This window comes from Carcharhinus amblyrhynchos, chromosome 32 (assembly GCF_965287045.1).
Source record: "Carcharhinus amblyrhynchos chromosome 32, sCarAmb.v2.hapA, whole genome shotgun sequence".
Lineage (NCBI taxonomy): Eukaryota > Metazoa > Chordata > Chondrichthyes > Carcharhiniformes > Carcharhinidae > Carcharhinus > Carcharhinus amblyrhynchos.
This window is the reverse complement of record NC_137355.1, coordinates 7,701,399-7,725,146: the sequence shown is the minus strand read 5'-3', so window position 1 is coordinate 7,725,146 and position 23,748 is coordinate 7,701,399. Positions and strand designations below refer to the sequence as shown.

At 42.5% G+C, this 23,748-nt stretch overlaps 1 protein-coding gene across 1 annotated transcript in view; it reads left to right on the top strand.

The window, feature by feature from the left end:
• Positions 1–23,748, top strand: part of ptpn9a (protein tyrosine phosphatase non-receptor type 9a) — a 194,066-nt gene that overhangs the window by 148,536 nt on the left and 21,782 nt on the right. Inside the window, exons 9-11 of the mRNA XM_080216288.1 lie at positions 7,445–7,514; positions 15,717–15,795; positions 19,703–19,853. Coding sequence (XP_080072414.1) covers positions 7,445–7,514; positions 15,717–15,795; positions 19,703–19,853 — 300 coding nt within the window. The remainder of the gene's footprint in view (positions 1–7,444; positions 7,515–15,716; positions 15,796–19,702; positions 19,854–23,748) is intronic.

Sequence of the window (23,748 nt, the reverse complement as noted above, 5' to 3'; positions counted from 1 at the left end):
TGTAGAAGCGTTTATTTAGGATTGGAATGTGTGATGATTACTTGTGAAACTCAACATGTACATTAACACGTCAGATTGCTAAAGGACCCGAGAGATTTATCAGAGCACAGAGCTGCCCGTGACCCAGTCTCTAGAATGTAATTGTGTCTTGCAAGGTAAGTAGTGACTTGTACAGAGCTATGAGGGCACTTAGAATTCTGGAGACTGATTAAACAAAAGTAGGTGTTCAATTACTCCATGTTAGAATCCCATTTCGAGTCCTCCTTAGACTAACTTGACATTGGGGTTACTGTCACGTATCAGGAAGATTTTCTGAGGGTGGCTGGTGTTTAAAAGAAAAAAGCTTCACTGGTGTAGTTGAAAGACAGAGCGTGCACTTGTGAATGCTCCATAAAGTCATTGGCCATCCAGAGTGCCCATACATACTGAGTTGTTTATAAGGTTGCAGCTACTGTTGTTATATGGGCAAATGCAGCTGCCATTGTTACGACCCCAGATCCAGCCAATATGTTGAATGACAGATGCATAATACTCCAACTGCTGGAAATCTGAAATAAAACAGAAAATGCTGGACAGGCGTGGCTGGTTTGACTGTGTCTGTGGGGAGAGAAAGGCAAGTTTTGAGCTTTTCCTCAAGTCCGTCAGAAGGCATTGAGGAGAGATCAGTAAACCAATGCATAAATGGGCAGCATGGTGGCACAGTGGTTAGCACTGCTGCCTCACAGTGCCAGGGACCCCGGTTTGATTCCCGGCTTGGGTCACTGTCAATGCGGAGTTTGCACATTCTCCCCGTGTCTGGGTGGGTTTCCTGTAGGTGATCCGGTTTCCTCCTGCAGTCCAAAAGACATGCTGGTTAGGTGCATTGGCCATGCTAAATTCTCCCTCAATGTACCCAGACAGGCACCAGAATGTGGCGACTAGGGGATTTTCATTGCAGTGTTAATGTAAGCCTACTTGTGACTAATAAATAAGTAAATTTTAAAATTTGTTCTGTTGCTCGGTTGGATTTTGCCTAACTTGACTATTTCCAACATTTGGATTTTCTTTTGTTGAGGCGTGCAGCTAACGTAAAGCTGGACAAATGACTCATGGATGCAAGATCCCAAGTCAGCTGGGAAATTTAAATTCAGTCAATGAAATAAATCAGGAATTTTATTTAAAAAAAAAGAAGCTATATTAGTGCTGGTGACCATGAAGCAGTCTCATCTCAGCCATCCTTACCTGGTCTGGCCTACATGTGACGCCACACCCACAGCAAAGTAATTGGCTTTTAACAGCCCTCTGAAGTGGCTTAGCAAACCACTCAGTTGTTTAAGGATGGGGCAGTGGATCACTTTGAGAAGCGACTTGCTGAGTCTTTGGAGCCGGCTGGTGACAGAAGTAAAGACTTGGTTGCCCTGCTCCTGAACACCAGATTGGCCTGTGCCAATTTTCCCCAACAACAAACACCATACATAGCCAGAAAATTAAAGCAAGGATAATGAGTTAAACCCTGAGCCTACTCCGTTACAACCATGCTAGTTTAGCCACTGTGATCTTAAAAATCTTGGTGTCAGATTGCACTTAAATAGCCACTGGGCAGTAGCTTTCAAAAGAGGCAATCTGAAGCTTCGTTGCACAGCATTTCAAGGACTTGCTTCTGTAACTTCTATGCAACAACTTGCATTTGTACAGTGCCTTTAATGTTGTAAGCCATCCAAAGCCACTCGATAGGTGTGTTCTCAAAAAACTTTGGGATCAAGCGCATACAAAGAAATGTTTATATACTACATGAGTATTGCCTCTTCAGTTGAGTGGCAAGGCGACTGACACCTGACCTTGAATAGGGATGAGGATGTCAGTGGCATTGTATCAATCCAGTATAACCACTTTTTAGTTTATATTTTTATGACAAAAGAATCATAGAATCAGAATACTGGTATTCTGTAAATACTGGTATTCTGTAAACTGTGTGTGCTGTTATATGCTCTGTCAGAGACCAGAACTGTCCACTCACTTGACGAAGGGGCAAACCCCGAAAGCTTGTGGGTTTACTATCAAATAAACCAGTTGGACATTAACCTGGTGTTGTGAGACTTCTTACTATGTAATACTAGCAGTCCATATGTCCTACTTCACACCTGCTAGCTTCTGAAGGAATTTATTTAACCACTCTGCCACCGTACCACCCCTTTATTCATTGGTTTGCTGACCTTTCCTGAGAGCTTTCTGACAGATTTGAGGAAAAGCCCAAAATGTTAACTCGTGTTTCTCTCCCCGGAGCTTCCAGGGTCTGAGCAGCTGAAAACACAGCCAAGAATAGCAGGAGCAATTTAAATCGGGGGGTTGCTCAAGAGGCCAGAATTGGAGAAGTGCAGGTAACTCGGAGGATTGTGGGGCTGCAGGAGATTAAAGGTTAAAGTAGAAAAGAGCCATAGAGGTTTACAGCATGGAAACAGGCCCTTCGGCCCAAATTGTCCATGCTGCCCTTCTTTTTAAACCACTAAGCTAGTCCCAGTTGTCTGCGTCTGGCCCATATTCTTCTTTACCCACCTTACCCACGTAATTGTCTAAATGCTTTTTTAAAGATAAAATTGTACCCCAGCAGCTTGTTCCAGACACTCGCCATCCTCTGTGTGAAGAAATTGCCCCTCTGGGCCCTTTTGTGTATCTCCCTTCTCACCTTAAATCTATGGCCTCTAATCTCCACTAACCTCCCTCTCCACCATGGATGGACTTGAAATAGGTTGTTGCTTTACCCTTTGAAGCTGGAATTCATATGACAAGAACTCTCTGAAATACTGTGCAGAGAACTTTATTATTGCCCTTTTCAAAAGTTACCATTTGGTGGGTATTTTATGAGAAGTGCAATCTGACGTCATGCTTTTTGTGATTACAGTGGCTAAACTGGCGTGCCTCATGGTTGTGATGGAGAGGCAGAGAGATCAGGCGGGAATACTAGAACTGGAATTGTCCAGTGTGTTGTGTGAATAGGATCCAGATACTGTGTCCCAAGAGGGTTGTCAAATCGCCTCATTATGTGATGCACAAGCATAGCTGATTGTTTGCTTATTTTAATGCATCAACTGCACCTTTTGTAATATCCACTTGATCCGACCTTGGTTGTCTTTTGTGCTTTCTGAAATCGTTCCTTAGGTCTGGACTTGCCTAATTTTCTAATATTTTCAAATATCCATGTGTGAAAAACTTATGCAATTGGATTGTAATATATTTTCATATTTCTGTTAATTGTTAATAATTACATTGCAGGAAGAAGTGAGTCCAGTCTTTGCTTATCTTGTGTGTCATCTCCAGAAGCCAGAACATACTCCCAACTTCTCATTGCCTCTTTTGGACTCCAAGGGTTCCCATTTGGTGTGGCTGTCAGTTGAAATTTCTATCTAACAAACTTGGGTGTTGTGCTTTGCTGTTTGACTGCTTTTCAGGAGCAATGGGGTTTTTAGCTATTTCATGGCCTTTTCAATTCCTCCTTTCCTGTTTCTGCTGACCAGTTATCTGGCATCTCTCTCTAACCAGAACTATCAGTCACTCTGTCTAATGCTTTGTTTCTATTTGGACCTGCCTGTACCACTACTTTTCCCTCAGTCTGTTTGTTGCCACTCTATTCCTCTGTCCTCTCCAACATTTCTTTCCAGAATATTGGGGCGGCACAGTGGTTAGCACTGCTGCCTCACAGCACCTGGGACCTTGGTTCGATTCCCAGCCTCGGTCACAGTCTGTGTGGATTTTGCACATTCTCCCCGTGCCTGCGTGGGTTTCCTCCAGGTCCTCCTGCACTCCAAAGATTGGCCATGCTAAATTGCCCCTTAGAGTCAAGGGGTTAGTAGGGTAAATAAGTAGGGTTAAGGAGATGGGGCTTGCATGGGATTGTGGTCGGTGCAGAATTGATGGGCCGAATGGCCTCTTTTTGCACTGTAGGGATTCTATGGCATATGTACCCTCCAATTTAGCCCAAATAATATTCTGACTGAATCCTATAATTGCAGCATAAAAATGTGAAGCAGAAGTCAACTTAGCCAAGGGAGTTAAATTCAAATTATTGAGCAGGTTAGTGTTTGTGAAATGGAATAGCAGGTTTGTGGTGCCATCTAGCAGTACCTGAGGGTAAGTTCACTGTAACAGTAGGTATTCTCACAACACCAGGATAAAGTCCAACAGGTTTATTTGGTAGCACGAGCTTTCGGAGCTTTGTCCCATCATCAGGTGAGTGACCTGGTGTCATGCGACTACTTACTGTGTCTACCCCTGTCCAATGCCGGCAACTCTACATCATGACTAACACCATAACACTTAACAAATTGGCCACACAACTTGACCTCGGCACTCAAACCAAGCACAAGCTTAAAGCTGGGGAAACTCCAGCTAACTGGAGATAAAGGATATTAACCTTCCAGCATGACATCAGTGTAAAATGGTTTGAGTTGATGTCATTGACCCTGCATGTGTTTTCAGTGGGGTGAAGGGGAAAATGCACCTTTAATCTTTACTAACCTCTCTCTCCACCTTTAATACCCCCTTTAACCACCTCGTTCAGCAATCCTATGTTCACCCTCCCTGCTTACTGATATCTTTCATTTCCAACCTCCTAATTTTTGACCCCATTTTTGTGAATCACTTTCAGATGTTATATAAATAGACTTTCATAGAAGACATCAAAGAAACCCTGCTGTACAGATGGAGGCCACTTGGCCCCAGTACTGACCACAATCCCACCCAGGCCCTACTCTTATAACCCCACACATTTACTCTGCTAATCCCCTGACACTAAGGGGCAATTTAACATGGCCAATCAATCTAATCTTTGGACTGTGGGAGGAAACCAGAGCACCCGGAGGAAACCCACACAGACACAGGGAGAACGTGCAGATTCCACACAGACAGTGACCAAGGCCAGAATCGAACCTGGGTCTCTGGTGCTATGAGGTAGCAGTGCTAACCAATGTAATTGTAATTGCATCTTTTTCTTAGTATCAAAGCTGAAGTGTTAGGAGTCAATCATTAGTAATATGTTATTATGACGGTTATTATGTTTAGTAAACGTTACCAGAGTCTGAAGAGGTAATATTTGTGATCTGATTTCTTTTCCTCCCATAGTCCAAAGAGGTTAGGTGGATTGGCCATGCTAAATTGCCCCTTAGTGTCCAAATATGTGTAGGTTCAGGAGATTAGCAAACTAAACATGTGAGGTTATGAGGATTGGGCCTGGGTGGGATTGTAGTCGATGCAGGCTCGATGGGCCTAAGGGCCTCCTTCTGCACTGTATGATTCTAAAAGCAAATTACTGCAGATGTTGGAATCTGAAAAAAAAACAGAAAATGCTGGAAAATCTCAGCTGGACTGACAGCATCTGTGGAGAGAGAATAGTCAGTGTTTCAAGTCTGGATAACCCTTTGTCATTATTGGTAATTGTTTAAGAGGAAGGGGCAGCTGGAGCCTGCTATGCTTTCTCAATTGCTGTTGCCGCCATTCGCAGGAAGTCCAAGGACAGCGTGTCCTTCGGGCTCAATCCCAGTGCTCGCTTAATGCATTGCACAGTTTTATGGTTAGTTCTGTGCTGTCACAAGTTTTCCAGTGGTGCCATGCTCAAGATTAGATGTTGTTGCATTGTTGGACTATTGCATCTTTTACAAGACAGAACTCCCTTATTCAACTGAATTCTGGTGGAACACCTGTAAGCTGGCGCAGAACATTGAGATGTAAAGAACTAAATTGCATTTATGTAGTGCCTTTCACATTCTGGGGCTGTTTCCAAGTGCATCAAAGCAATTAATTGCAGCAAAGTTTCAGAAACAGCAATGAGATGAACCAGTTATCCTGTGTTGGGAAGCGAAAGTGTGTGCTCCTGTTCAATTCTTGTGGATCACCTCAACAAGAAAAACACCTCCAACAATGTAACATTTTATCAACTGAACTCCGTTTCATCTTGGGGCCCAGAGTCAAGATTTTGTGAAACGCTCCCCACTTCCTGTCATGCGAAAGCACAGTGATTTCATTCACTTTGGTGATGCTAGATGGAAACTGAGTGAGAAGTTTTGCTGATTTATAGAGGCCGGACCCCTCAACCGACCTTCAGCTAAACTCCTGTTCCCCAGGTCAGATTGTGCCTACGGGTTGTTTTCGAGGATGTTTGATCACAGCATCATCTCACACAAAATCCAAATATTCCATTGACTGAAATGTATCATCAGCAGGATCACATCCAAAGAATTTGCATGGTTCCCTTTTAAATGGCAAAAATGATGTGATCGGTAACTTCATTGAATCTCGTATAATAGATAGAAATAATGAATGTGAAACTGCTTCCTTCTGCACTGTAGGGATTCTGTCATTCTATATTTGGCAGTGTGTGGCTGGCTGAATACTGGTAGAACACGTGTAACCTAAGGGTTAGGGGTTATGGTGAGTGGGCGGGTAATTGGAGTCCACAGAAAGATGGGCCATGATTTAATTGAATGGTGGAGCAGGCTCAAGGGCCCAATGGCCTACTCCTGCTCCTAGTTCTTATGTCCTCATGTAACCTGCGACAGAATATTAGAATATAAAGAACAAAATTGCATTTACATAGTGCCTTTCGCATTCTCAGGCTATCTCAAGCCAATTAATTACAGCAAAGTTTCACAAACAGCAATGAGCAATTGTGGGTGGCACAGTGGTATACTGGTTAGCACTGCTGCATGGTGCCTCACCAGGGACCCTGGTTCAATTCTGGTCTCGGGTCAGTCTCTGTGTGGAGTTTGCACATTCTCCCCGTGTCTGCATGGGTTTCCTCTGGGTGTCCCACACTCCAAAGATATGCAGGTTAGGTTGATTGGCCATGTTAAATTGACCATTAGTGTCAGGGGGATTAGCAGGGTTAATACATGGGGCCAGGGTGGGATTGTTGCGGTGCAGACTGAATGACCTCCTTCTGCACTGTAGGGGTTCTGTGATTTTATGAGATGAATCAGTTACTCTGTGGTGGGAAGCAAAAGTACATGCTCCTCTTCAATGGGAATCTTATAGATCACCTAAACATAAAAAAACACCTCCAACAATGCAACATTCCTCAGAACAGCTCGAAGTATCAACTTCAGTTATGTGCTTGGGTCCTGGACTAGGGGCTCTTTACCCAACAAGTTTCTGATTTAGATGTAGGAATATTCACATCGAACCAAGGTTGACTTGATAAGCAGTTGTGTGAATTGAAATTGCTGATATAGCAACTGAAACCTTTTTGTATTTTGCCATTAAAAGATGTAAATAATTCATTAAAATAGATCACTGCACACAAATGAGAAGGTCCATCGAATTACAATATTTATCAGAGCAACAAACTCATGACATTATCAAACATTTGCAATGACCAGAGCTTAAAAATAGGAAAGATTCAGTTATCGCCCAAAGTTAAGTTGTTCAGTTAAACTGTTTGCATTTTGACTAACCTGTAATTTTATTCTTCTTGCAGAGGACAGATTACATCAATGCCAGTTTCATGGATGGCTATAAACAAAAGAATGCCTACATTGGCACACAGGGTAAGCACCGTGACAATCAAAGACATTCTACTTTTTATTTCAAAGCTTTAAACAGTTAGAAAGTCATCTTTTATAGCAAATTTCTGAATCAAAGTATGAGACTACACAAACTGTTTGACCTGGAAATAAGCCAGAATAATAGTGCTCCTAGATTAATAGAGCTCCTTATCTCACCATGACAAACTGTGAAATTGAATTTAATTCAGTTATTAAGTTGGGAGAACTATTGAGTGTGGAATGTCCTAATATACTCCAACTCTTGGTATCTTATTAATTGGCCAACATTTCACACCCTTCATCATCAACCGTATGTACATCAGCTAGACAGAAGAAAAACCCAGCAGAGTTGAAGGAGATAAAGGGTCAAGTGGGTTTGGCTCTGAAAAACTCCAATACTGATTTCATACCTCCTGAAGTCTTGTAGTTTCAAGCCAGACAGGTACCATTAACTGATGAATCAGTTCTCCTGCAGGTTAACTATCAGTTTGAGAAAACGCTATGGTAGAAGGTTTTAATGCCCACCACCATGTGTGGCTTAGTAGGGTTATAGAAGTTTACAGCATGGAAACGGGGCCCATTGGCCCAACTTGTCTATGCTGCCCTTTTTTTTTAAACCCCGAAGTTAGTCCCAATTGCCTGCATTTGGCCAATATCCCTGTACACCCTTCTTACCCATGTAACTGACTTTGTCTTTTTTAAAAGACAAAATTGCATCTGCCTCTTCTACTACCTCTGGCAGCTCGTTCCAGACACTCAGCACTCAAAGTAGAACCACTGCTGACTGAGCTGACCTGGTTCTGACTGGCTATGTATCAGATGGTGAATGATCAACATGAATCTACATGGCCTCCTCTTCACCAACCTGTTTGCTGTAGGAAAGTTTGCCCTTAATAACATTCGTATGATTGACCACTGCAAGGGTCTTGTAAAAGTAAAATGTTCCCCTCCGTGTTGTGGACAACCTTCATAGTGCAGTATGGTCCCATCACTTTAGGCCATAAATAGCAGCAGAATTTTGTACCATGTCAGTTTGTAACCGCATAGCTTGACATATTCATTTGGGTTGGAATAGTGTGGGTGGAACTAAGAAACAGTAAAAGGGCAACAAACATGAGTAGGATAAAAGCAAAATACTGCAGATGCAAGACGTCTGAAATAAAAACAGGAAATTCTCGAAAGAATCAGCGGGCCTGATAGCAGAAGAGAGAGAGAAACTGAGTTGATGTTTCGAGTCCGTATGACTCTTAAATATCAGTTGGAGTTGTTTATAGGCCACCAAACAGTAATGAAAGCAAGATAATGCAGATGCTGGAAATTTGAAATGAAAACAGAAGATGCTGGATAAACTCAACACATCTGGCAGCATAAACAGAGTTAATGTCTAAATGACCCTTCTACAGAACTGTGATGATAGTGTAGGACGTGGTATAAATCAGGAAATTAAAGGTGCATGTAGCAAGGTTAACATAATATATATTCTACATATAGAGTGGTTGAAACTAATTAGTGCTAATGCCGTGGAGGATGTATGCAGATGGGTTTTTTAGAACAGTTTGTTGAGGACCCAACAGGGAATGGGCTATTTTAGATCTGATGTTGTGCAATAAGAAAATACTCATTAATAATCTTGTCATGAAGGAGCCTTTAGGGAAGAGTTACCGGGGGAAGCCAATAGATGTGCTGCATCTGGATTTTCAAAAGCTTTTTGATAAGGTCACGCACAAGAAGTTAATAAGCAAAGTTAAAATAAATGGGATGAGGGGTAATATACCAGCATGGATTAAGAATTAGTTAACAGACAGAAAACCAAGATAAATAGGTCATTCTCAGGTCGGCGGGCTGTAACTAGTGTGGTACCCTAGGGATCAGTGCTTGGCTCCCAGCAATTCACAATCTACACCAATAATTTGGATGTGGGGAACCCAGTGTCCAAGTTTACTAATCACAAAGCTAGATGGGAATGTGAGATGTGAAGAGGATGCAAAGAAGCTTCAATGGGATTTAGACAGGGTAGGTTTTTTTTAATTCATTCGTAGGACATGGAAGTTGCTGGCTGGCCAGCATTTATTGCCCATCCCTAGTTGCCTGAGAGCAGTTGAGAGTCAACCACATTGCTATGACTCTGAAGTCATATGTAGGCTATTCCAGGCAAAGAAGACAAATTTCCTTCCTTAAAGGACATTAGTGAACCAGATGGGTTTTGACACTGCTTTCATGGTCATTAGTAGATTCTTAATTTTTTATTGAATTCAAATTCCACCATCTGTCACAGCAGGATTTGAACCCGGGTCCCCAGAACATTAGCTGAGTTCCTGGATTAATAGTCCAGCGATAATACCACTAGACCATTGTCTCCCCTCCTGAGTAGGTAGGAACATGGCAAAAGGAATATAATATGGAAAGATGCAGTTATCCAGTTTGGTAGGAAAAACAGAAATGCAGAGTATTTCTTAAATGGTAAGAGATTGAGATGTGTTGATGTTTAAAGGAAGCTAGGGGCCCTTGTTGAGAAGTCACTAAATTAACCTGCAAGGTGTAGCAAGCAATTCAAAAGACAAATGGCATGTTGGTCTTTAGCTCAAGAGGGTTTGAGGAATAAAGATGTCTTGCTGTGATTGTACAGATCCTTGATGAGACTGTACCTGGAGTATTGTATACAGTTTTGGTCTCCTTACTTAAGGAAGAATGTGCTTGCCCTAGAGTAAGTGTGACAAAAGATTCACCAGATTGATCTGGTGATCTAGGCAGCACGGTAGCATGTGGTTAGCACTGCTGCCTCACAGCTCCAGGGACCTGGATTTGATTCCCGGCTGAGGCTACTGTCTGTGTGGAGTTTGCACATTCTCTTTCTGTCTGCGCGGGTTTCCTCCGGGTGCTCCGGTTTCCAGTTTAATGACGTGCTGGTTAGGTTGATTGGCCATGTTAAAATTGCCCCTTGACATCCTGAGATGCGTAGGTTAGAGGGATTAGCGGGTAAAATATGTAAGGACGTGGTATAGGGCCTGTGTTGGATTGTGGTTGGTGCAGACTCAATGAGCCAAATGGCCTCTTTCTGCACTGCAGGATTTCTATGATTCTATGATCTGGGGATGGCAGAATGTCCTATGAGGAGAAATTTAGGAGACTGGGCGTATATGCTGTAGAGTTTAGAAGAATGGGTTGTCATGTTGAAGCATTCAGAATTTTTACAGGGTTCTGCAGGAAGAATGTTTCCCCTGGCTGGGATGTCTGGACAGTAAGAAGTCTGACAACACCAGGTTTAAGTCCAACCGATTTATTTGATAGTAAATTATTTACTATAATTATTACTATAAATAAATAATTTACTATCAAGTAAATCAGTTGGACTTAAACCTGGTGTTGTCAGACTTACTGTGTTCACCCCAGTCCAACGCCAGCATCTCCACAGGATGTCTGGAACCAGGGGATATCGTCTCAGAATAAGAAGTAGACCCTTTAGGATTGAGATGAGGAGAAATTTCTTAATTGAAATAGTGATGAACCTTTTGAATTGTTTATCCAGGGGGCTGCAGAGGCTCAGACATTGAGTGCATTCAAGACAGAGATAGATAGAATTCTGGATATTAGAGACGTCAAGGGATATGGCGATAGTGTAGGAACACAGCATTAAGGTAGAAGTTAGCCATGATCTCATTGAATGGTACAACAGACTCAGAGGGCTAAATGACCTCTCTTTAGTTCCTGTTTCCAATGTTCCCATCCCTTGTTCCTTAATTGATATCAGGCTAGAATATCAGTGCTGGCTCACTCGGGAATTAAAAGGGTGAATCAGGTAGACCTTAAATGAGATATAAACCGTGTAAAGTTAATACATAGCTACCTACAAAAGCAAAAAGCTAGCCATAGATAAAGAGTTCCATAACCTGTGGCACACATCAAAGCTCTTCAGCCTTAGGACACTCAAGCTTAGAGGTGCACAACCTGGAAACTAAGTTGGAAAAAGAGGAGACTCCATTAACATCCCATCCATTGACCATGGGACAGTCAACGTGTTCGTGCAAGAGATTAGGCTGAATTGTTTACAGATGCTGTCAGCTGAAAGTGCCAAACGGATGACCCTACTGGGGCTCCTCCTCTAGTTCCCACCGAATAGATGCCAGAGTTCAGCCAATTCAGCTCATTTCACGTAAGATTAAGAAAATAATTTGTACAGTCGATCCATTGAGACCTATTAGCATCCTGGCCATAGTGACAAAGACATGTGTACCAGACTAAGTTGCTTCCTTTGCCAATCTGATTCAGTAAACTATTGGCCCTGGCAATGTGTAAGCTTTTAATTAAATACAAGTGCAATGAAACCCAGTAAGTCCACGGTCATGAGGAGCACTTTCCATTAGTTGGAGGAGGTGGTCACAGTTCCCTGAGGCCAGTCATCACACCTTCCTTTCCTTCATGAATAAGTTCCCAGTGATCAGGAGTGCGCTGTTTGTTGGCAATTTCATGGTGTTGAATTCACTTTTTTGACAATGGAATTGTCCGTTGCAGAAATACTGTTTTGGGAACATTGTCACCTTCAAATAGCGAGTGGAGGAAAGATAAACCGCAAAGACTTTGCCCAGTTATTAGCTTGCAGAGTTGGAGTCTTTGGAATTTATTTTCCTGCCATTTAAATGTCACATCCAAACGATAGCTGAATCTCTTCTCCATTCACCTTCTTACGACAGCTGAGGAAGAGGATTATTTGACCTTTTGTTTAGATTTGTTGCTTTGTTAACCATTAAGGTCTCAAGCCTTTTGAAGTTTGAGAGTTAATCCCTGCTTTGATGTAGATTCTGTATTGCTCATTATCTCAGAAATAGGAGCGGGGTAGACCATTTGATTTAAGTTCACGTTTTATCTTATTAGTGTCATATGTTGGCTTACATTAACACTGCAATGAAATTACTGTGAAAATCCCCTAGTTGCCACACTCTGGCACCTGTTCGGATACACAGAGGGAGAATTTGGCATGGTCAATCCACCTAACCGGCACATGTTTTGGATTGTGGGAGGAAACTGGCGCACCCGGAGGAAAACCAGGCAGGCATGGGTAGAACATGCAGACTCTGCACAGACAGTGACCCAAAGCTGGAATCGAACCCGGGTCCCTGGTGCTGTGAGACGGCAGTGCTAACCACTGTGCCACCATGCCATCCCTTGAGCCTGCTCCATCATTCAGTAAAATCGTGGATGAATGAAAGCAAATTACTGCGGATCCTGGACAGGAGAAAATGCTGGAAAATCTCAGTAGGTCTGGCAGCATCTGTGAGAAGAGAAAAGAGCTGACATTTCGAGTCCAGATGACCCTTTGTCAAAGCTTGGTTCAGCTTTAACAAATGGTCATCTGGACTCCAAACAACAGCTCTTTTCTCTCCTTAAGATCATGGCTGATCTGATTGTGGGTCTCAATTCTACTTTCCTGTCTGTTCCCCATAACCCTCCATTCCCTCATCAATCAAATATTTGTCTGGCTTAACATTGAATATTGACAGAGGTTTCTCAAATGTGCCTTGGGAGAACAAAATCTTTTCAGTCACCTCAAACATGATGAATCTCGTTGGCCTTTCAATCTTCAGAACCGTATATCTTTATTACTCCATGGTCTTGACTTCACTCATGCATCTTGCCCGAAAAGGAAATATCAGAAGTTATCTTATCAGTGCATTTGCAATATTGATTGCATTTACTACTGGTTAACGAGAAAATAGCAGCAAGTCTTGGTTCTGAACTGATTCAGAGTTTTGGTTGTGGGAGGCTGCATCACCAAAATTACAGCAATAGCCTTGTCTTTTGACTCACTAATCTTATTATCACCTTCTTAGTCCACCTCCTCAGTCTTTTCTCTGATGTGTCAGCGTGAACAAGTATTTGAACCATCTGCTGTTGCAAGTTCCCAGGCTGTTGGGTTCCATCCCTTCCAGCTATCAATATTCAAACCATCATCTTCTGTCCTATACTACAAGGGTTAGCAGTAATGCTGTTTACCAGGTACCGGCAGAGAGAGACGTGTATATTTCAATGCTAAGCATGTATAATTTTCTTGTCAGATGGGCATTCTCTGTCTGATTATGTTCCTGAAAAGTAAAGTTTATTTATTAGTCACAAGTAGGCTTATATTCACACTGCAATGAAGTTACTGTGAAAATCCCCTAGTTGCCAGACTCTGGCGCCTGTTCGGGTACACCGAGGGAGCATTTAGCATTGGCAATGCACCTAACCAGCACATCTTTGGACTGTGGGAGGAAACTGAAGCATCCAGAGGAAACCCACGCAGACACAGGGAGAATGTGGAAACTCCACACAGACAGTGACCCAAGCCTGGAATCAAACCCGGGTCCCTGCATTGTGAGGCAGCAGTGCTAACCACAATGCCATTGTGCTGCCTGAGATCAGCAAACTTCATGCTCCTTCAGTAACAGCATCTTTCCTTGTCTCAAAGCAATCTTCCTTCCTTAACCAAAGTAACAAAACATAGAAGATATCTGTTACCATAGAGTGAAGGCAACCATTGTAACTTGCATTGATTCATTTTGCCTCTAATCATTGCAAGACCATAATATCGTAAAAGAAAAAAAGTTTAGCATTTATATTGCACCTTTCATGGCCACTGGAGATCAAGTGCTTTAAAACCAATTAAGTACTTCTGAAGCGTAGTCATTGTCAGAAATGTGTCCACCAATTTGCATGCAACAAGCACCCAGTAATTTATTAATGAGCATAAAATCTGTTTTAGTGACTATGATTAAGGGGTGAATATTGATCAGGAGTTGGGGGTAGCTCCTCTGTACTTCTTTGAAATAGTTTTTATTTTAATTCAGATGTGGGATTTGGGTGTCACTGGCTGGGCCAGCACTTATAGCCCATCCTTAATTGCCCTTTGACAGACGCTTGCAAGGCCATTTCGGACTCTCAACCACATTGCTGTGGCTCTGGAGTCATGTAGGCCAAACCAGGTAAGGACGGCAGATTTCCTTTTGGTTTCATGCTTACCATTCCAGATATTTTTATTCAGATTTCACCATCTTCCATGGTGGAATTCGAAGCAAGGTCCCCAGAGCATGATGCTAGCTCTCTGGATTACTAGTCCAGTAACAATACCGCAACTCCACCACCGCCCCAGTGTCATGGGACCTTCGCCACCTGCTTGAGGTATCAAATGGTGCGTCCTATCCGAAAGACGACACCTCCAGAAGTGCAGTGGTCCCTCAGTACTGCAGTTTTATTTATTTGTGTTTAACACCTAGACTGGAACCTGAACTCATGACCTTCTAGCTCAGAGGCAAGAGTGTTACCAACTGACCCACAGTTCACATAGTATGACAGCACAGAGGGAAGCCAGCTAATCTGTGCGAGCTCTTTCAAATATCAATCTAGTTTGTCTCAATTCCCCACTCTCGTCCCATAGATCAGCAATATTTCCTTCAAGTATTTTCCTCATTTCCTTTTAAAAGTTCATGTTGAATCTGTATTCATCGCTCTGGGGCAGTGCATTACAAATCCTCATCACTCACTGGATAATCAAGTATCTCCTCGTGTCGCCTCTGGTTGTTTGCCCTTCTATCTTTGGCCTCTGGTTATCAACCCTTCACTGGTTGGAAATAGTTTCTCTTTATTCGCTCTATCTATGAGTTTGAACACCTCTGTCAAATCTCCTCTCAGCCTTCTTTCTCTGTTATAAGGAGAACTCCACAATTCTCCAAATCCTCATCCCTGGAACCATTGTAGTAAATCTATTCAGTACTCTGCTCAAAGCCTACATGTCATTCCTAAAGTTTAGTGCTAGTATTGGACATAATGTTTGAGGTACTCACCCTGGCTCCATCAAGCCAAGTATTTGATCCTGAATGTGTGGTGTGCTGTTTGGTGTGTGCGCGGAATCTGTATTAGGTGATTCTTAGAATGAGAAGCGTTAAATTCGACAGAACCTTTAACTGAATACAGTTGTATAGATAATACTTGGTCTGTGTTATCCCTTGCACTGGTTTTGATGGCCTGAGGTATTTGGAGAGGAATCCTTTGAGTATTTGTCCCCATAGTTTTGGATGTCCTGCCTCTACCTAGAGATTCTAAGTTTGGGGGTGAGAGGAGCAAGTGTCTAGTCATGCTGCTGCAGGAGTTTTGAATACACCTTTGTTCTCCAGATGTAAAACCAATCATTGTATTTTCCTTTATAAATTCATGCCCTTTTCTTTTCTACCGTAGGACCTTTAGAAAAGACATACAATGATTTCTGGAGAATGGTATGGGAACAACATGTCCTTGTTATTGTCATGACTACAAGGTATGTGGAACTGTTTTGGTCTCAGCTTCTACACTTCTGAAGCTTTAAATTCCTGGCTTCGAAAATGTTAGTTCTTTAGATATACACGTTGCATCCTAAAGTTCGTGTTTGTTTTTACTTAATGGTGAAAGCAAAACTATTTTTAACAAGTTGCATAAATGAACAGTGGCTCTTTGTTCGCAAGTAATTGTTTTGTCCTTTATGGTGCTTTCTTGCCGTGAATACTCCGAATGGAATTTAATATTGTCACTGGTCTTAGTCCTAATGCATGTGGCCAAGTAGAGCAAGAGCAAAAGACAGGTGCTCTTAGAATCTTAGAATCACAGAATCCCTGCAATCACAGAATCCATGCCCTATTCCCCTAACCCCCACCCCACAGATTTACCCTGCTAACCCCCCAACACTAGGGGCAATTTAGCACAGCCAATCAACTAAACCCACACATCTTTGGACTGTGGGAGGAAACCAGAGCACCCGGAGGAAACCCACACAGACACGGGGAGAACATGTGAACTCCACACAGACAGTGACCCAAGCCGGGAATTAAACCTGGGACCCTGGTGCTGTGAGTCAGCAGGGTTAACCACTGTGCCTTCATGCCGCCCTTAGGTAGACATTGAAAAAGTTAACACTCGATGAAACTTTTTCTAAAAAAACTTTTGTGTAGCTTTTAAATTGTCATTGGCTTTGTTTTATAAATATGTTATATATTTAAACAATTCCTGAGAGAGTTAATGTTCCACTTCACAGGACGCTTCCTTCCTGGAGCCTATGGTTTTCCAGAGCAGTTTGTGGCGATTGTGCACCAGTGTGTGTAGTATCATTAGTGCTGCCTGCTGCAGAATAATGAAATAGATTTTGAGGGCTAGGATTGTGGTCTGGGCTGTGCTCAGTGACATGCAGCCCGCACTCTTGCTGCTTGTTGGAGCTTGAGGTTGCGTAAGCTTGGGTTTCAGACTCAGTATAACTGTGTCCTGCTGCACTGCACCAACCTTTGAGGAATAACTTAAAGATCAATAGTGTGGCCCACTCTGTCCTTCCTAGCATTTACAGGTTTCTTTTTGCTCCTTGAGTAAGGGACTTTCATTTGGCATCCCTGTTTTGGATTTGCATTTTGCAGTACTGGCTTTTGTTTACTTTTACCCCTCAGAAATTCCCTTCCTTGAAGATGACTGTACCCCTTCACTGTTATGCACTCCTTCTGTTGCTCCATGTGACAAGAGTTTTTAATTGCCTGACTCATCAACTTACCTTCAATAGACATGATGGAGTTTGCTGAATGCTTCTTGTATCTTTCCCTTTTTTGGTGCCCTGGACATACAGGTAGTTTTGCTTTGTTGGAATGCCCTGTTTCACCATACAAGTAAAAAGTCTGACAACACCAGGTTTTAGTCCAACCGATTTATTTGATAATACTCACAAGCTTCCGAGGGGACTGCCTCTTCGTCAGGTGAATGGAGTCTAACACCGGCATTCCCACATCATCACCATACAAGTACAGTGACTCTCTTGCAGTTCTCCTGTTGCAATTCTTGCAAGTCGTATCAGTGCAAGTTAATGGAATTCGATCTAGTTTCCCACAGGTGCTGCTCTTCATCTCTCCTCCTTCGATAAGGTGTTAGCTTCATTCTCAATGACAGAGTTGTAGCAGTGAAGAATCCCCCAATCAAAACCTTCACATTTTTTAAGTATGTTCTTTCACGAGATGTGGATATCACTGATAAGGCCAACATTTGTTACCCATCCCTGATTGCCATTGAGCTAAGTGGCTCATCACACCATTTCACAGGGCAATTAAACGTCAACCACATTACTATGGGTTTGGAGTCACAGGTAGGGTATACTAGGAAAGGACGGCAGATTTCCTTCCTTTAAGGGACAGTAATGAACCGGATGGATTTTTAATGACAATCGACAATGGTTTCATGGTCATTGTTGCTAAGACTCGTTTTCAATTTCAGATTTATTCATTGAATTCTGATTCCAGTAGCTGCCGTTGTGGGATATGTCGCCACGGCCCCAGAACATTTGCCTGGCCCTCTGGATTACTAGTCCAGTGATATTACTACTATACCATTGTCACCCCGCAAATAAATAATTACCTTTTTTTTGTGGGCCAAATATGTTCCACAAGCCAGCCCTGTTGCTTGATACCTCAAAGCCCAGTCTAGGAACATCAGCATATCAACAACTGGTATGTAAAGTACTTTATCAACTTATGTTAATAATAGTGACTATGAAGTTTCCCACTACGCTGTGTACTTAAATAGCCATGCAAGGTATTGCCCCAGGACTTTGATCCACATGAAGCATCCGCAAACATTTTTAAGTTAGTCCACATTGAAACAACTGGTCTTGTACAACACTGAAATTAAGAAGGGAAAAGTGATGATAATACTCAAAAGATATTTACAAGCATGAGGCATCCTGAAGTGTGAAAGACGCTGTTACATTCCTTGCATCGAAAGCAGAGCTAGTGACTAAACTGGTGAGAAAGAAACATTGCTGCTTCCTTTTCACTCTGCCAGTCCATCTTTAGAAGTTTTACTGAATGTGATATTAAAGAGACAAGTCCTACAAACAGAAAATGTCCCCCCAGTACAAACTATCAGTGTTCCAACAGGGATGTGATGAGAAATTTGACTACACCCTCAGATCTTGCACTTTGTCCCTCTGGACTGACCCATGTTTAAATATTCACACGTTACGTAAAGATGCTGGATCTGCTGTGAGTTACTAGACTGAAGCCAGCACTGATATCTGGAACTCAAAAATGTGCTTCAACTTGAGGCATCTAAGATCCATTATAAAATCCAGACTTAATCTTGGCCAGAGGACAGAAAAGCAATTAAACTGGGATACTTTATATTCTGACGTTGGTGCCAATTTTTCAAATATCCTATTTGAGATCACTACCTTCTGTCCATTGAACAGTCATGAATAGATAATGTGAGCAAGACAATCAGCCTTTGTCATTGATCTCTTTGAGCAGTGGAAAGGAGCCGTGTTTCAGTGGAATGATATTAAGAGCCACTATACTTAGTTCCAGGGCACCTGGGAGATGATGGGAAAAAATGAGAATTGAGTCCCATTCAAGATCGCTACCTTGTGATCCCTTGGAAATTGCACACATCGGGAGAGACATTTGTTGAGGAGAGGTCAGATCTATCCTGATACCACACTCATCTACATGAAATAACAGAGCAGTCGAGCGTGAATACCAAACAAAACCCCTCACTAGGGTACTGGATTACAACCAGTACCTGTGAAACCTTACCTCAGTGTGCATTAGGCATTTCAGGGCAGCAGATCAGAGCATTCCTGATTTTGATCTCCTTTTGGTAGAATTGAAATCGAATTGCTGGGAGGGTTTGGTGTAATGAAGTCTGCCTCTTTGTTCCTTCATCCTCTCACAAAATGGCGTTAATGTGGAAGAGTCCATTCGTTTGTTGTCTGCCCCTCTGTTGGAGGTGGCCAGCAGAGAGGTATCAGTTCCTAGGCTGTCTAATGACTTTGCTGGAGCTGATATGAAAGATTACTTTTATTACCCCACCCCTCCCCAATATCATCTTGGTTTGGTGTAACCAGCTGTGAGGAAAGTGCGTATCTGTGCTGGTTGACTTTTTTTTGCTTTTCTTTCCCTCCTCAGAAGAGCCAGCTAAGAATGAGTTCCATTTTGGAATTTACAGGACTGACTCAATATTGTGCTCATAGCTGGCTCCATGCGTCTTCAGATTCTTTGTATGGAAGTTGTAGAAACTTTATGAAATAATGCAGTGGCTACAAAATGTTTTGGAACATGTAAAGAATGGAAAAGTGACTATATAATCTTTTTCTTTCTATTGGTCCCTATTCTGTACTATTGCTTACCTATGATGTTTTCTAATGGTATGTTTTACTGCTTCAGAATTGACGAGAGTGGCAGGAAAAAATGTGGTCAGTACTGGCCTCTGGATCAGACCATTCAGGGGAACTATGGACTTACTTCTGTCAAAAACCTGGCAGTAGAAAGCTTTAAACATTATAACAAAACAACACTAGAGATTCTGAATTTAGAGGTAAGGGAACATTGCTTTCTGCTTTATGCCTGTTTAAAAATGTTGATTGAACAGTCAGTTGGATTGGCATTTGAGCTATTCTCCAGTACTCGAGTCCTAGAGTTGCTGTCGTTTGATCTGCCTTAATATTTGCTCCTTTTCCTTTTAATGGACGATAATAGGAACTGACTGAACTAGCTTGACGTGTTCAGTGCTTCCTTGCTGCTCATGGGTAGGATTGACAGTGGGCATTGAGTCTTGAAATCGGAACTCTTGTCCTTATAGCTGAAATATTAGCAAGAGGAGACTTACTTTGTTTCATTTAGACATAAAAATAGAAAATGTGGAAATGTTCAGCAGGTTGCTGTAGAGAAACAACAATATGTTTCAGATTGATGACTGATAGTCAGAACGATTCTGTCTGACCTCTCCTCATTGGTAGATTTTATTTAATTTCCAGTATGTTTTGCTATTTTGTGTAGACATGTTTGGTTATGTAGGCTAACTATTTCTCTGACAGTGCTACCCTCCACTACTACTAATGAGTCATTATTATAAGCTTTCCTTCAATTGTTATTACTTTTCCTGTTTCCCTCCTGTGAGTGTGATTTGATTTATTATTTCACATGTATTAGCATACAGTGAAAAATATTGTTTCTTGCGCGCTATACAGACAAAGCATACATTCTTGGAGAAGCAAAGAGTACAAAATGTAGTGTTACAGTCATATCTAGGGTGTAGAGAAAGACCATCTTAGTGCGAGATAGTCCATTCAAAAGTCTGATGACAGCAGGGAAGAAGCTGCTCTTGAGTTGATTGGTGACCTCAAACTTTTGTAGTTTTTTTCCCGATGAAAGAAGGTGGAAGAGAGGATGTCCGGGGTGCGTGGCCCTGGCTGCTTTTTTGAGGCATTGGGAAATGTAAACAGAGTCAATGGATGGGAAGCTGGTTTCTATGATAGATTGGGCTTCATTCATGATCCTTTGTAGTTTCTTGTGGTCTTGGATAGAGCAGGAGCCATATCAAGCTGTGATACAACAGAAAGAATGCTTCTTATGGTATATCTGTAAAAGTTGGTGAGAGTCATAACTGACATGGCAACTTTCCTTGGCCCTCTGAGGAAGTAGAGGCATTGGTGGGCTTTCTTAACTATAGTTTTGGCATGGGGAGACGAGGACAGGTTGTTAGTGATCCAGACACCTAAAAACTTGAAGCTCTCAACCATTTCTACATCATCCTCACAGACGTAGATAGGGGATTTCTCCTCTACACTTCCTGAAATCAATGACAATCTCCTCCGTTTTGTTGACATTGAGGGAGAGATTATTGTCATCGCACCAGTGCGAGTGTGACTCCACCTCTGTATACTGAATATTTGTAAAAATGATTATTGGGATTTGGGCATTCCTAGCAAAGCCAATGTTTATTGCTATTGATCGGTGATGATGAGCACCTCCTTAAACCGGTATGGTGATGGTGCTTCCACACTGCTGTTAGGGAGAGAGTTCCTGGATATTGATTCATTGCTGGTACATGTCCCATGTCAAGATGATATGGGATACAGTTCTTGTACATCTTTTGCCCTTTGTCCTTTTAGATTTCATAGGTTTGGAAGAATCTAACTTCCTGCTGCTGTATGCTGGTTCTCCAGTTGACAGACAGTTGGAGTTACAGAGGGTCCCAAGAGTTGGAAAGCGTGAATAGTTCCAACTCTTGGTCAGCAGCCAGTGAGCGCAAGTGGGATGTGCCTGTGTATTGAATTGGTGTGAATAGCTTACCAGTAGTTACTGCCTTGTCAAACTCACAACATCTAGGATGCTACTGGGACTTGATGGATTGAGTTATAAGGAGAGGCTGGATAGACTCATACTTTTTTTTCTCTGGAGCATAGGAGGCTTAGGGGTGATCTTATAGAGGACAATAAAATAATGAGGGGCATAGATCAGCCAAATAGTCAATATCTTTTCCCAAAGGTAGGGGAGTCTAAAACTAGAGAACATAGGCTGAAGATGAGATGGGAGAGATACAAAAGTGTCCAGAGGGGCAATTTTTTCACACACAGAATGGTGAGTGTCTGGAATGAGCTGTTAGAGGCAGGTATGATTTTGTCTTTTAAAAAGCCTTTAGATAGTTACATGGGTAAGATGGATATCGAGGGATATGGGCCAAATGCGGGCAATTGGGAATAGCTTAGGGGTTTAAAAAAAAAGGATGGCACGGATAGGTTGGGCTGTAACCTCCTGACTCTATGACCAGGCACTGTGAAGTAACGAAAAGAAAGAACATGATATCTGTAACATTACCACAAGTGTCCTCATTGCAAAGGGGGAGCAATAGTCCAATCCAATATGGGTTGCAGTAAATCTAATAGGGCTGTGAGACCACTTTTCTCTTCTATCTCCAATGTAACAGATCAGCTGCAATTGTAATGAATGGTGGAGCAGATGTAAGGGCCCATTTCACCTACTCCTGGAGCTATTTCTTATGACTACAGATAGTTCCGACAAGTAGATATTTAATTTCACAATGCTGCAGGATAGTAGGCAAGCACAGCTGACTGAAGTAGAATCATAGAATTCCAGTAGTGCAGAAGGAGGCCACTTGACCCATCGAGTCTGCACCGACCACTATCCCATCCAGGCCCTATTCCCATAACCCTGCATATTTACCCTGCTAATCCCCTGACACTAGGATCAATTTAGCATGGCCAATCAACCTAACCCGCACATCTTTGGACTGTGGGAGGAAACCCACACAGACACCTGGAGGAAACCCACACAGACACAGGGAGAATGTGCAAACTCCAAACAGTGACCCAAACTGGGAATTGAATCTGGGTCCCTGATGCTATGAGGCAGCAGTGCTAACCCACTGTGCCACCATGCACTGTGAGCCAGAGGAGAATATACTTTGCACCCAGGTTTTTGACTGCTGGTTTAGTTATGTATTGAATGCAGCCATTCCAATGTGAGCTCTCTTGTTGGATTGCATTGCTGGATTGGATTACTCAGTAAGCTCGTAAAATGAGGAAAACCCCATGATTTTGGGAAATTGAATAGTGAATGAGAGGTTGTTGTTAAAAAGATCCTTGGGCTTTGTTCAGTAGAAACTGTCAGCATGCTGTTGTGCTTTTGTCTCCCAGTTTGTCACTCTCCCCCTCTCCAATCTTTCCCTACCTTTGGCTGGATGTGTTTCCCCAGGCTACCTTCTGCTTCCTTCATGTGTGAATGGCCTGGCCAGGGGTTGCCCAGCAATTGGTGAAGATCAAACACTGCCCCACCCCATATCCGCAATCCTATCTGCTTAACCTATAAGGTTCTGAGAGAGACTGGACCTTTAAACTTACCTGTTTTATGGCAGCTGGTACTGTTATAAAAGGAGGCCTGGCTCTCCTTACTGCTGACTCTCCAGCCCTCGAGTAACGCTGCAGTACGCAGATCTCGCCCAGCCTAAGTCGGATGATTGAGCGAGAAGGGAGCAGCTGGAATTCCAGATGCAGTAGATGCGGATTGGCGCACCAATGCTAATTTCCACTCCATGGAAATTGAAGGCTAAAATCCTGGGTAGTGAGAGCTAATAGCCTATTCAATACTGTGGATAACTGTGCTCAAGACTGATGCCAGCTTCTGACACCTGTACTGAGACATGCACTTGAGACAGATTTTAGTAGCCATGCTATTGCCCTGGCTAATGTTGACATGAGTGTCAAACTTGCAACCTTGCCTATCTGTGTGCCTCAATAATGGGCAGTATAGCTGCCAACTGAGCAACGGGTGTGTGAAGTGGTTGCACTAACTGGTGGGGTTTAAGTTGGACTCTGATTTGTGACTGCTCTTGTCAACTTGACTCAATGCCCATATTCTGACTTTGTGAGTGACAGGGTTTTGTAATCGAGCCACATTTAATAATCATCAGC